The sequence below is a fragment of the Pelodiscus sinensis genome, chromosome 32 (genome assembly GCF_049634645.1).
Source record: "Pelodiscus sinensis isolate JC-2024 chromosome 32, ASM4963464v1, whole genome shotgun sequence".
NCBI classification, from domain to species: domain Eukaryota; kingdom Metazoa; phylum Chordata; order Testudines; family Trionychidae; genus Pelodiscus; species Pelodiscus sinensis.
Window position 1 is genome coordinate 10,733,625 of NC_134742.1, and position 11,886 is coordinate 10,745,510.

The 11,886-nt window shown below is 50.8% G+C and overlaps 1 protein-coding gene across 1 annotated transcript; it reads left to right on the plus strand.

The window, feature by feature from the left end:
• The first annotated feature begins 2,965 nt into the window (after positions 1-2,965).
• LOC102454235 (vespryn-21-like) lies at positions 2,966-11,816 on the plus strand. Its single transcript, XM_075914126.1, has 3 exons — positions 2,966-3,122; positions 5,395-5,497; positions 6,749-11,816. Exons 2-3 carry the CDS (start codon positions 5,422-5,424, stop codon positions 7,249-7,251), a joined length of 579 nt encoding a protein of 192 aa, XP_075770241.1. The 5' UTR covers positions 2,966-3,122; positions 5,395-5,421; the 3' UTR covers positions 7,252-11,816.
• The last annotated feature ends 70 nt before the right edge of the window (positions 11,817-11,886 follow it).

Consider the following 11,886-nt stretch of genomic DNA (forward strand, 5'->3'; position numbering starts at 1 on the left):
GGGAGCAGATAGAGGGGAAGCAAAGCAGCACTTTTAACACACAGAGAATCCATTAAAAGCGACATCCTTGGTACAGTTGCTTGCGTATCAACCCTGAGCAAGCAGGAAAGGAGGGATCAAAGCAAGCCTATAAGTCAATAGAAGCAGGGTCTGCTCACGCCGTACCCCTTAGTTAAGCCTGACACAGCCCAACAGTAGGGGGTGCTCTCTTGTGGGGTAGAAGGAAGCACAGAGTTGTCAGTCTGCCCTAGATCTGGCATTTGCACCTGCAGCACCACGAGGAGGTTTAGGCCTGGGCCATGATCCCCACACGTGGTAGAGCAGGTCTGCCTGCCTATGTCAGATCCTTGCCCCATTTAACTGACAGGACCCCACAGCTGGGAGGGCCAGTGGACAGATTCATTGCCTGTTCCAATGGGCCCTCAACCCGTCTGTGTTTCCAAGCAGGAGTGGCCCAGGAAAAGTGCGCAGCTTCCGTTCTAATCCGCCAGGAGGGATTTCCTCAGGACTAGGGGCATTCCAGGTGTCGTCCCACCAAACGCCCCAGGAGAATGGAGCTTTTGAAACTTCGGGGAACAGGTGCAATTTCCTGGTAACATCCAGCGCTTACGTAACACTTTGCATCCAGCCAGCTCACGGCATTTGCCCAAGAAGGTCATTAGCCCCAAGGCCGTTTGAGTTGTCGGGAAACTGAGGCAGGAAAGGTCTCCCAGAGGCGCAGCTCGGGCTACAGCTTTGGTCTGCTGAGATCTAATGTTCTCCCAACAGACCCTCCACAATCTGCCCAGACTCCTGGGGTCTTCTTTGACTCATCCAAGGCTCTAACTCTGACCTACTCACTGATGAAAAAGGATGTAACACTACCACTAAAGAACATGCACAAAGACCTTTCCAGGAATCCTTGTTCAAAGCTCAGCTCATAAGAACGACCAGACTGGGACAGACCAAGGCTCCATCCAGCCCAGTATCCTGTCCCCCAACTGTGGCCAATGCCAGGTGCCCCAGAGGGAGTGAACAGAACAGGGAATCATCCAGTGATCCCTTCTCCGTCCCCCATTCCCAGCTTCTGACAAATAGGCTAGGGACACCATTCCTATCCACCCTGGCTAATAGCCACTGATGCACCTACACTCCATGAATTTATCTAGCTCTGTTTTGAGCCCTGTTAAATGCCTGATCTTCACAAGATCCTGTGGCAAGGAGTTCCACAGGTTGACTTCCTTTTCTTTGTTTTAAATCTGCTGCCTATTCATTTCATTTGGTGACCTCTAGTTCTTATGTTATGGGAACAAGTAAATAACTTTTCCTAATTTACTTTCTCCATACCTGTCATAATTGTATAGACCTCTGTCTTATCCTCCCCCCTTAGTCTCCTCTTTTCTAAGGAGAATATTCCAAGGCTTTTTAATCTCTCTTCATATGGCAGCCGTTCTGTGCTTCTGTGAAGAGGAGGTTGGATCTGACTTTCATGGAAGGAGCTGTGTGAATCCAGGAAAATACTCCAAGGTCTGGATTGTGCATAGAGGCAGGATTTCAGGATGCAGAGGTGCTGTGTTTCCCAGCCCTGCACCTGGGCCTGTTGCTTCTGGCCCTTTATGTGGGGTTCCAGGTGCTGGCCCCATGCTCAGGCCTCTGTTGTTGGCCCCTGTGTGAGATCTCGGCCACCAGCCTTGCTCCTAGGGTTCCACTCCTGGTCCTGCTCCCATGATCCTGGCTGGCTCCCTTCCCACAGCCCCAATTGTGTCCCCAGCCTTGGCCCCCCCATTCTGTCTGGTTCCCCTCGGCTGGAAACACAGCCCAGCTCCTGACCCTCGCTCTGATGGGGGGAGGAAGCACAGACGGGGTAAAGGGTCTGGCTTTAAGCCAGGACTGGGTTTATGTACAAGCTAAATAGGCTATAGCTTAAGACAGTGTTTCTCAACCAGTGGCATGAGCACCCTTAGGAGTACTTGAGAGAAGTCTAGGGGATACGTCAACACAACTGAAATGTGGAGAAAACGGAATTTTTGTTGTAAGTTTTACAGCGCTTGACTATTTTTGTACTTTTTACACCCAAAAATTGCATCTCCTTCCTAGCTACGATTAAGTTGTTTAATCAAATGTGTTGCAATGGTAGAAAAAAGATTTGTGTGTCCGAAAACTGTAGGTACTGGGGGTCCTTATAATTCTTTTTTTTTTTAAAGGAGTACTGTACTTTATAAAAAAAAAACATTAAGAAATACTGGCTTAAGAGATGGGGAACCTAAGGCCCAGGGGATGTAGCCCCCAGCTTACCTGGAACTGGTCCTTGAGTCTCAAAGCTCCCCGCCATCTGTGCTGGTACTCCAGCTCCATCCCTACCTCCACTGCAGGGCTGTGGCATACAATATCTACTCACCTGCCCCCCGCTCCAGGCACAGGTGTGAGGGGCAGGGGAATGTGGGGAGTGTCTTTCTGCCACTTAGTTGGGGGCCACATGAGTGAGAGTTGTTTTGTTTTTGTTTTTTTGATTTTCATTTGTATGTGGCTTCCGACTGATTTTTCTATGCACCAGAAACCCCTCTGCACTCCAAAAAGTTTCCCCACCGCTGGTTTAGGGCCTCAGATTATGAGGACCCTCTACATAAAAAAAAATGACTCGCTTTTAGGTGCAGCCTCACTTACGTACCAGCCTAGATGCAAATATACAACTTTTTTGTTTCTATTTCCATTCTCCTTTAAATTGGACTCATGCACATTTTGGGGGGCTATGCTGTGGGGCCTGTTAAACGTGACATCATTTAGGACCTCAGCATGGCTGACTCCAGCCCTGCTTTCACTGGCACTGGGTATAAAGTCTGGTGTTTCTAAACCATGGACACAATTTCTGCTGAGTCTTCATCCTCCAGTGCTCCGGGAAATCAGATAGGAACACCTCCTCCGCTCAGCACAGAGAGATCTTTCCTCAGGGCAACCTTGTGCCAGAGAGACGTACTGGGAATGCTGTGGAACGGGACATATATCTCCTTTTGCAATCTGGGAAAGTGCTGGGACCAGGGAAGGCGTGCGGGGCTAGGCAGGTATATAAGTTGGTTGCAAGACAACACCTTGTAGAAGGCTGTCAGGGAGATTTGGAGAGGTAGCTGCAGATCCTGTGCGTGGAGGTAAGGGATCTGGTGCTTGGTGTGTGTGTGTGTGTGTGTGTGTGCGCGCGCAGCCTCATTGTTATGGCTTGGGAGTGCGTGTGCGTGTGTGTGTGTGTGTTTGCGGCCTCATTGTTATGGCTTGGGAGTGTGTGTGTGTGTGTGTGTGTGTGTGTGTGTGTGTGTGCGCGGCCTCATTGTTATGGCTTGGGAGTGCGCGCGTGTGTGTGTGTGTGTGTGTGTGCGCGGCCTCATTGTTATGGCTTGGGAGTGCGTGTGTGTGTGTGTGTGTGTGTGTGTGTTTGCGGCCTCATTGTTATGGCTTGGGAGTGCGTGTGTGTGTGTGTGTGTGTGTGCGCGGCCTCATTGTTATGGCTTGGGAGTGTGTGTGTGTGTGTGTGTGTGTGCGCGCAGCCTCATTGTTATGGCTTGGGAGTGCGTGTGTGTGTGTGTGTGTGTGTGTGTGTGCGCGCGGCCTCATTGTTATGGCTTGGGAGTGCGTGTGTGTGTGTCTGTGTGTGTGTGTGTGTGCATGTGTGCGCGCGCGCAGCCACACTGTTATGGCTTGGGAGTGCGTGTGTGTGTGTGTGTGTGTGTGTTTGCGGCCTCATTGTTATGGCTTGGGAGTGCGTGTGTGTGTGTGTGTGTGTGTGTTTGCGGCCTCATTGTTATGGCTTGGGAGTGCGCGCGTGTGTGTGTGTGTGTGTGTGTTTGCGGCCTCATTGTTATGGCTTGGGAGTGTGTGTGTGTGTGTGTGTGTGTGTGTGTGTTTGCGGCCTCATTGTTATGGCTTGGGAGTGTGTGTGTGTGTGTGTGTGTGTGTGTGTGTGTGTGTTTGCGGCCTCATTGTTATGGCTTGGGAGTGTGTGTGTGTGTGTGTGTGTGTGTGTGTGTGTGTGTGTGTGTGTGTTTGCGGCCTCATTGTTATGGCTTGGGAGTGCGTGTGTGTGTGTGTGTGTGTGTTTGCGGCCTCATTGTTATGGCTTGGGAGTGCGTGTGTGTGTGTGTGTGTGTGTGTGTGTGTGTTTGCGGCCTCATTGTTATGGCTTGGGAGTGTGTGTGTGTGTGTGTGTGTTTGCGGCCTCATTGTTATGGCTTGGGAGTGCGTGTGTGTGTGTGTGTGTGTGTGTGTGTGTGTGTGTGTGTGTGTTTGCGGCCTCATTGTTATGGCTTGGGAGTGCTCCATCATAGAATCCTCGGAATGGAGGGCACCTAGCAGGACCAAATACTGTCTAGACCATCCCTGATAGACGTTTATCTAACCTGCTCTTAAATATCTCCAGAGATGGGGATTCCACAACCTCTCTGGGCAATTTATTCCAGTGTTTAATTACCCTGACAGTTAGGAACTTTTTCCTAATGTCCAACCTAAACCTCCCTTGCTGCAATTTAAGCCCCTTGCTTCTTGTTCTATCCTCAGAGGCCAGGAAGAAGACATTTTCTCCCTCCTCCTTGTGACACCCTTTTAGATACCTGAAAACCTCTAACATGTCCCCTCAATCTTCTCTTTTCCAAACTAAACAAGCCCAGTTCTTTCAGTCTGCCTTGATAGCTCATGTTCTCTAGACCTTTCATCATTTTTGTTGCTCTCCTCTGGATCCTCTCCAATTTCTCCACATCTTTTTTGAAATGTGGTGCCCAGAACTGGACACAATTCTCCAACCGAGGCCTAATCAGTGCAGAGTAGAGCAGAAGAAAGACTTCTTGTGTCTTGCTCACGGCACATCGGTTAATACGTCCTAGAATCATGTTTGCCTTTTTTGCAACAACGTCACACTGATGACTCATATGTAACCTGTGGTCCACTATAACCCCTAGATCCCTTTCTGCCGTACTCCTTCCTAGACAGTCGCTTCGCATTCTGGATGTGTGTGTTCACACTATACCCCGGTATCGGCAGAGGGATGCAAACTAGACACATCGAAAGCGCAAATAAAGCAGTGATTCAAACATCCCACACCTTACCTCCACAATTACGCTCCACCGTCCAGTCTTTGAACAGAGCAGCTGTTTGGTTTGTCTGACAGATTACGGTCCTTTTGCTCAGGGTGGCTGTGTGAACTCTCTGAATGCTGATCCTTTTTAACCCAGGGATTCACTTTGTTTTCTTGTGTTATTATTTCCTGTGAAGAGGATCGAATACTTGAACGGCCTGGGCATTTGGGCTTTCCGTTTTCTCCTCCGAAAGGGTTGACTGAAAAGAAAATGCGACCCTGCTTCGATCGCTGTTAAGACTGAACCTTGACATGAAGAGGTTCGGGTGCTTAGTCGGCTGCTTTGTTTTTATCTCTAGCCTCAAGAAGGGAAGTGTCGGGCTGAGATGGCTTCTTCTCGTGTTCCCAGACTCCTCCGGGAGGCGCTGCCAGAAAGAAGAGAGCTTCAGGAGAAGTACAAAGGTAAAAATCCATCCTCTCCCTAAGCCTCAACCACTCCTGGCTGTGATCCTGTCTCTCCGCCACTGGAGGTGCTGCTGAGTTTGCTGGTGCCCTCCCGAAACTGGGCAACCTCCTCCCCGCCCCCCCACACTCCCGCCAAGGCTCTGGTGTGCAAATGAAATGATGGGAATGTCTCTTCTTTCTCCTTCTCAGTCTGGGGCCACGTCAGTGAGGTTTCTTTTTTTCTTCACTTCTCACATGTGTGCAGCCCCCTGTCCTCAGACCAATTGGCCTGGGGCTGGCGGGGGAATGAGTGAAGTTTCCTTTCCCCACCGCTGCCACCAGCAGTGCGTAGCGCATAGAGGGAGTCACCAGCTGCTCAAAACAGCTGGCAGTTCCCTCTCGGTGCTGCATGGTGCTGGGAGGGGGGCCACAGAGTTCGCGTGTTCACCCTGCCTCCAGACCCCGCTCCCAGCTGTGATGATTGGCCTGGGGACAGGGGAGCATGGGAAGTCTCTTGCTCCCTAGGGATACGTGGCCCTGAGCGGCACATGGAGGGAACCCCTTGAGCAGCCTCGGGCTGATGCAGGAAGGAGCTTGCCTCAGGGACCCTGCTGGGCTGCTGGCTGGGAGCCACCAATGGTAAGTGACTCCCAGACAGAGCCTGCCTCTTGCACCATAGCCCCTCCCACTTCCCAGCCCCCTACCCCAGGTCACCATCCAAATTCTCTACCCACACATCCCACCCCAGGTCAAAACTCCCTCCCCAATCCTGCACCCCTGAACCCTTCTCCTAGGTCAAAAATCACTCTGCACCCCCTACTCCCTCCCAGACCCTGCACCCCAATTCCCTGCCCCAGGTCACAACCCCCATTTCCCCTTAAACTCCCTCCCAGACCCCACACCCTCTCCTGCTCCCCAGTCTCCTACCCCAAGCTCCCTTCTTCACCCAGCCTCCATCCCAAACTCCGCACGCCCCTCCATGGAGGAGCTCAGTGTTAGACCACTTGCCAAAATCTAGGAGTGCTCCCCCCATCAAAAATTATTGCCCGCCCCTGATTTAACCAGTCAATCATTCACATCCCTAATAGAGAAGATGCGGCAGCCTAGTGCTGCATTTGTTGGGCCTCTAATAGGTCCACACAAGACGCCCACAAGGGACACATGAGGCTCCAGGTGGTGGCTGTGTTGGCCCTGCTCCGTGTGCTCGGGGCTCTGCCCAGGAGTTTTCTACAGGACTCTAATGCTCTGCTTCTCTCTCTTCCCACCCAGTGGACGTGACTCTGGATCCGGACACGGCGGAAGAGTATCTCAGCCTGTCTGAGGACAGGAAGTCCGTGATGGCGGGAGACTTTTCCCAGAATGTGCCCCCCAATCCCAAGAGATTTGAGCATGAAAGCTGCGTGCTGGGCGCCCAGGGGTTCACCTCGGGGAGGCATTACTGGGAGGTGGATGTTGGGGATATGCGTCCGTGGGCTGTGGGGGTGGCCATAGAGTCAGTGAAAAGGAAGGGAACTCTCATGCGTAAGCCGGAGGAGGGGATCTGGTGTCGTGAGTGCAGGTGGTCTTTGAGGGACGCAGACGGCTCTTCTGATGTGCCCCCAAATGAGTGTGGGAGGTCTGGGAAGATCGGGGTTTGTCTGGATTATGAAGAGGGGTGGGTTGGATTTTATGAAGGTGACCATATGACTGTGATGTTGGCCTCCTTCAACGAGGAAGTCGTTTTCCCTTTCTTTTATGTGGGCTTTGGGGTTAGCCTCACAATCTTGCCCTGAAGCACGCTGGGGCTTGTCCTCCCACCCCAGGAAAGGCATCCCTCTAGCCATTTTCTGCACAGCCTGCCCTAGCCTCTGTGGCCTTGTCTAGACACAAGCTTTGCACCAACACCTGATTTAATTTGAACCGGAGCACACACCTGTGTGGATGCTCTTAATTGGGCTCCAAAATGGTGTGGCTCAATTTTTTCTATATTAGATGAAGGATCGAGGCTGCAGCGATCGATCCACTGGTGGTTGACTTATTGCGTCTGCTTAGACATGATAAATTAACCTCCGAGTGCTCTCCCGATGATTCTGGCACTCCACCAGGGTGAGAAGAGTAGCTGGAGTAGACAGGTGACAGCCCCCACCGATCTTACTGTGTGGAAGACACCGCGATCCAAACGTAAGTTTTTTATCCCCAGAGAGGGGAGTTGGTTGGGGATAATGTCCCCTCTAATCTTTTCCATCCATGTGCAGAATACATTTTGTTATGTGCACCAAAGCATGTGCCTATGTGCACTACCATAAGAAACTCCAAACCCAGCTGTATGCACTCTGCTGATCAGCTGAGCAGTTGGAAGGTAAAATCCTGATTAATCTGTTGGCCAGTTAAACATTTGGTTCACCTAGCGTTTGACTGGTTAATCGACCAAGCAGGATCCTGGGCGGGGGAGTTGTCCCATGGCACTGGTTAATCATCACCCGGGAAGCATCATCCGTCCACATCCCTTCTGAGCAGCCACACAAGTGCACAGATTCCAGGCAGCCCTGGTTGAAACCCCGTTACAGATGCTCCAGCAGGCCTGAGATACAGATGTTAGCATATAGTCGTTTAAACTATTAAACGATACACCTCGTTTTATCGGTTAAGCCAAATGACTACATGCAACACTCCCCTTCCCCTTGTTGCCTCTGTATCAGAGGCAGCCAGGGTGGGAGGTGGGAGCCGGTGTCCATGGGGAGCCGGCTTTAAAGCTGGCTCAACACAAGCACTGGATTCTGAGGAGCCGCCTGCCCCACCTGTCCTGCACTGCTGCCTCTGATAGTGAGGCAGCAGCATGGAGGGGGAGGGGGCTGGCAGGAGCTGGGACACATGGGAAATCAGCTTTGAAACAGCCCTCCACACGTGCCAGTTCTGCGGGGCCACCTGCCGTGCTCCCACGCTTCAGAGGCAGCAGAGTGTGGTGGGGCAGGTGGGATGCTAGCGCAGCATCTGTTCAATGGGAGCTCGAGCCACCCATGGACAGGAGCTGGTGCTGCTGCCTCTGAATCAGAGGCAGCAGCATTAGGGAGCCTGTTTTTAAACTGGCTCCCCTCACGGACTGGCTCTGCCTGCCTCCCTGCACAGCTGCCTCTGTTCCAGAAGCAGCAGCACAGGGTGGCAGGGGCCTCCCCAGAAGTGGGGCCAGGAGCGGTGGGTGGGGGGAGCACACTGGCTGCTGGCCCTGCCCGAGGAGTATTTCTTTAACTGCTAAAAATTGTTGTGGCTGCACAATTACTAAAACACACAAAATCTACAATCCCTCCTCTGAGAACCCTCTTCTTTCTCCTGCTCAGCTGCTCATGTATTGAGGAACCCTGGGGAGAGGTGTCCAGTGCACAGGATGGCTTGGAGAGGTGCCCTGGACCCTGTGTTTTAGGGGACTCCATGGGGCCCAGGGCGCCTGGGGAATCACTAGAGCCGTGGTCACCAACCAGTAGATCGCGATCTACCCGTAGATCTCAGGGGCTCTTGAGCCCTCTCTGAACTGCGCACCTGCGCAGTACATTTACATTAGATTCCCTCATGTAATGTAGGCGGGGCTTCAAGGAAGGGGCGGGGCAGTAGATCTTCGCCTGTTCTGAGACTTAAAAAGTGATCTTGGGTGTAAAAAGGTTGGAGACCACTGCTCTAGAGGGAGGCTGGAGCCAGCAGCAGGGACTGGGCACATCTTTTCCTGATGTGGTTTTCTTAAGAGGTTAACACACTGGGGCTCTGTTTGGCTGATGACCATATTTATTCTTAATCCAAAGCACATTCAAATACTGCAGATGCTTGAAAGCCCCAGTCCTGGCTTTTCCCCCCTTTCGCTGACCAATCCAGCGTATGAGAGAAAGGCCAACGTACATGAAGAATACCGGATAAAGGCAGATGACCTAGCACATCCTGTGGCTTTCGTAAGCAATTAGGAAAAGGAGCCAAAAGGTGGGATTGGGCCTGCCCCCATATTCCCCAGCAGCAGTGGGAGCAGGTAGAAAGCAGAGCAACTCAGCCTCAGCCCGCTTGGCTTCACTCCCCGGAGTGGAGGCGGGAGATTGTTCCAGGCCCTGCGGCCATCGTTCCCTATAAGCTGAGCACCTGGGCACCCCCCAGGAGAAATTAATGTGCCGCCCAGCTAATTGGCAAAGCGCCCACAACCAGGAACATATGTACCTTCTGGTGGGGCACATGCCTCAGTGCAGATAGTAAAATTTATTCTGTGCATGGATGGAAAAACATTAGAGGGGATTCTGTCCCACACCTCCCTACACCTGTCCCACACCTCCCACACTCTGTCCCACACCTCCCTGGATGATGGCCCTGTCCCTAAGGAGTATTTCTTTAACTGCTAAAAATTGTTGTGGCTGCACAATTACTAAAACACGCAAAATCTGCACAGTTACTAAAACACACAAAATCTCCCTAGGAACAAAACACAGGACTATGTAGCACTTTAAAGACGAACAAGATGGTTTATTAGATGATGAGCTTTCGTGGGCCAGACCCACTTCCTCAGATCAAATAGTGGAAGAAAATAGTGGAAGAAAATTTGATCTGAGGAAGTGGGTCTGGCCCATGAAAGCTCATCATCTCATAAACCATCTTGTTCGTCTTTAAAGTGCTACATAGTCCTGTATTTTTGTTTCAGCTACACCAGACTAACATGGCTACATTTCTATCCCTACGAACAGCCTTCTGATCCCAGGAGCTGCCAAGATGGGATATAAAGTCTGAGGGGGTAGATATTGGGTCAGAACTGCCTAGTTTTACAATCGAAAAGAAAAGAAAAAAAAAAGAAAAATAATGGAGATTGCCTATCTCCTACAACTGGAAAGGACCTTGAAAGGTTATCAAGTCCAGACCCCTGCCTTCTCAGCAGATCCAAGTACCATCCATGATGAATTTTTGCCCCAAATGGTTTCCACAAGGATTGAACTCACAACCCTGGGTTTAGCAGGCCAATGCACGAATCACTGAGCTATCCCTCCCCCAGCAATCTAAAAATCTGTGGGGGAACCTGGATGGCCCTCCCGTGACCAGAACAACATCTGGAGTGCTAGGCCTTGTCCCGGCCTTGTCCAAAGTATGGCTCTCTAACACACCACCCCAGGTCTGACTCAAGCCTGGGCACACATGTATGTATGCAGGCCAGGCCAGAATGGGTGGAGCAAAGTCAGGAGTGCTACCCAATTATTCAGAACTTGTGCAGGACAGCGAGACTAGGGCAAAAAGACCAGAAACAACCTGGTACGAGTACATCCCATATTTTGATAAGAGCAAAATTCAAGAGACAGCCAGAAAAACTATTAATTAAGCACTTTTGCAATATTTTGGCATCACAAAATGTATTCTAGATTTTGACATAATAGGTATTTTAGTTGATTTAGTTTATGTCGTTGATTGGTAGGTAGTACTAGAACGACCAAGTCTTGCTTTGCTATAAATTGGGTTTAGTAAGAACAATCAGTGGAAGGGAATAAACAGGATTGACCCACAGGTCCTGTTTTTGATGTAACAAGAAGGAACGGATCCTTTGCAGGAGGAATAATGGTAGTTCCAATTAGGAGCTTTAATTCGAACTACCTAGTCCGTGCCATGTGTAGCCGCGGGCAGATAGTTCGAACTACGGGGCATTTAAAAATGGCGGCGCCCAGGAACATGCAAATGAAGCCCGGGATATTTAAATCCCAGGCTTCATTTGCAAGTTCGAATACCTACGTTAGCCACCCTAGTTCAAACTAGGGTGGCAGTGTAGACATACCCTGAGAGATATGGGTGAAGGGCCTCACCGAACCAAGAACACTGAAAGGGAGGATCCAACAACCGACTAGCAGGCATATCCAACAAGGGCAGATGGGTGACTGTTGTGGTTGGAAAACCCTTGTATGTGGAGAAGTTAGTGAATCTTCTCAATTCTCATGTCTGCAAACTAGAAAACAGACTTTGGCCTGCTCTTAGAAGGGGATATTCCCAGTGTCTAGCTTGTTAGAGAGACAGGCTGTGCCTAATGTATGTGTGTGTGTGTGTATAGGAGAGATGGGGGAACTCATCACATAGTAACCAGAACCTGTCTGTGGGAAACTCCTCACAGGTAGGTGCTGTTTTGGTTTCTGCTTTAGCACAGAGTTAGCTGCTGCTTTTAGGACTCTGTGCACAGGCTATATATTGCTTAATGTTGCCAATGCCCTTTGGACTTCCCAAAGGATCTGGAACTGTACAGAGATGCCTCTCAGACATGGCCCATGAGCCGAAGTCGCCAGCAAGCCAAAGGGATGTTGTAAGCCTTCTCTTGCCTTTTCTTTCTGTAATATCTAATAAAACTTGCACCTATTCACATTCAGCGATTTGTGTCTTCTTGGTTACCCTCCGAACCTGAGAGCAGAGTCTGGCCGGCCCAGCCTCTGAAGTAA

Bases quoted from the DNA above. Each gene is read 5' to 3' on its own strand.
- LOC102454235 (XM_075914126.1), top strand. From the start codon at position 5,422: ATGGCTTCTTCTCGTGTTCCCAGACTCCTCCGGGAGGCGCTGCCAGAA. The intron at 5,498-6,748 runs GTAAAAATCCAT...CTTCCCACCCAG, and splicing joins GCTTCAGGAGAAGTACAAAG to TGGACGTGACTCTGGATCCG.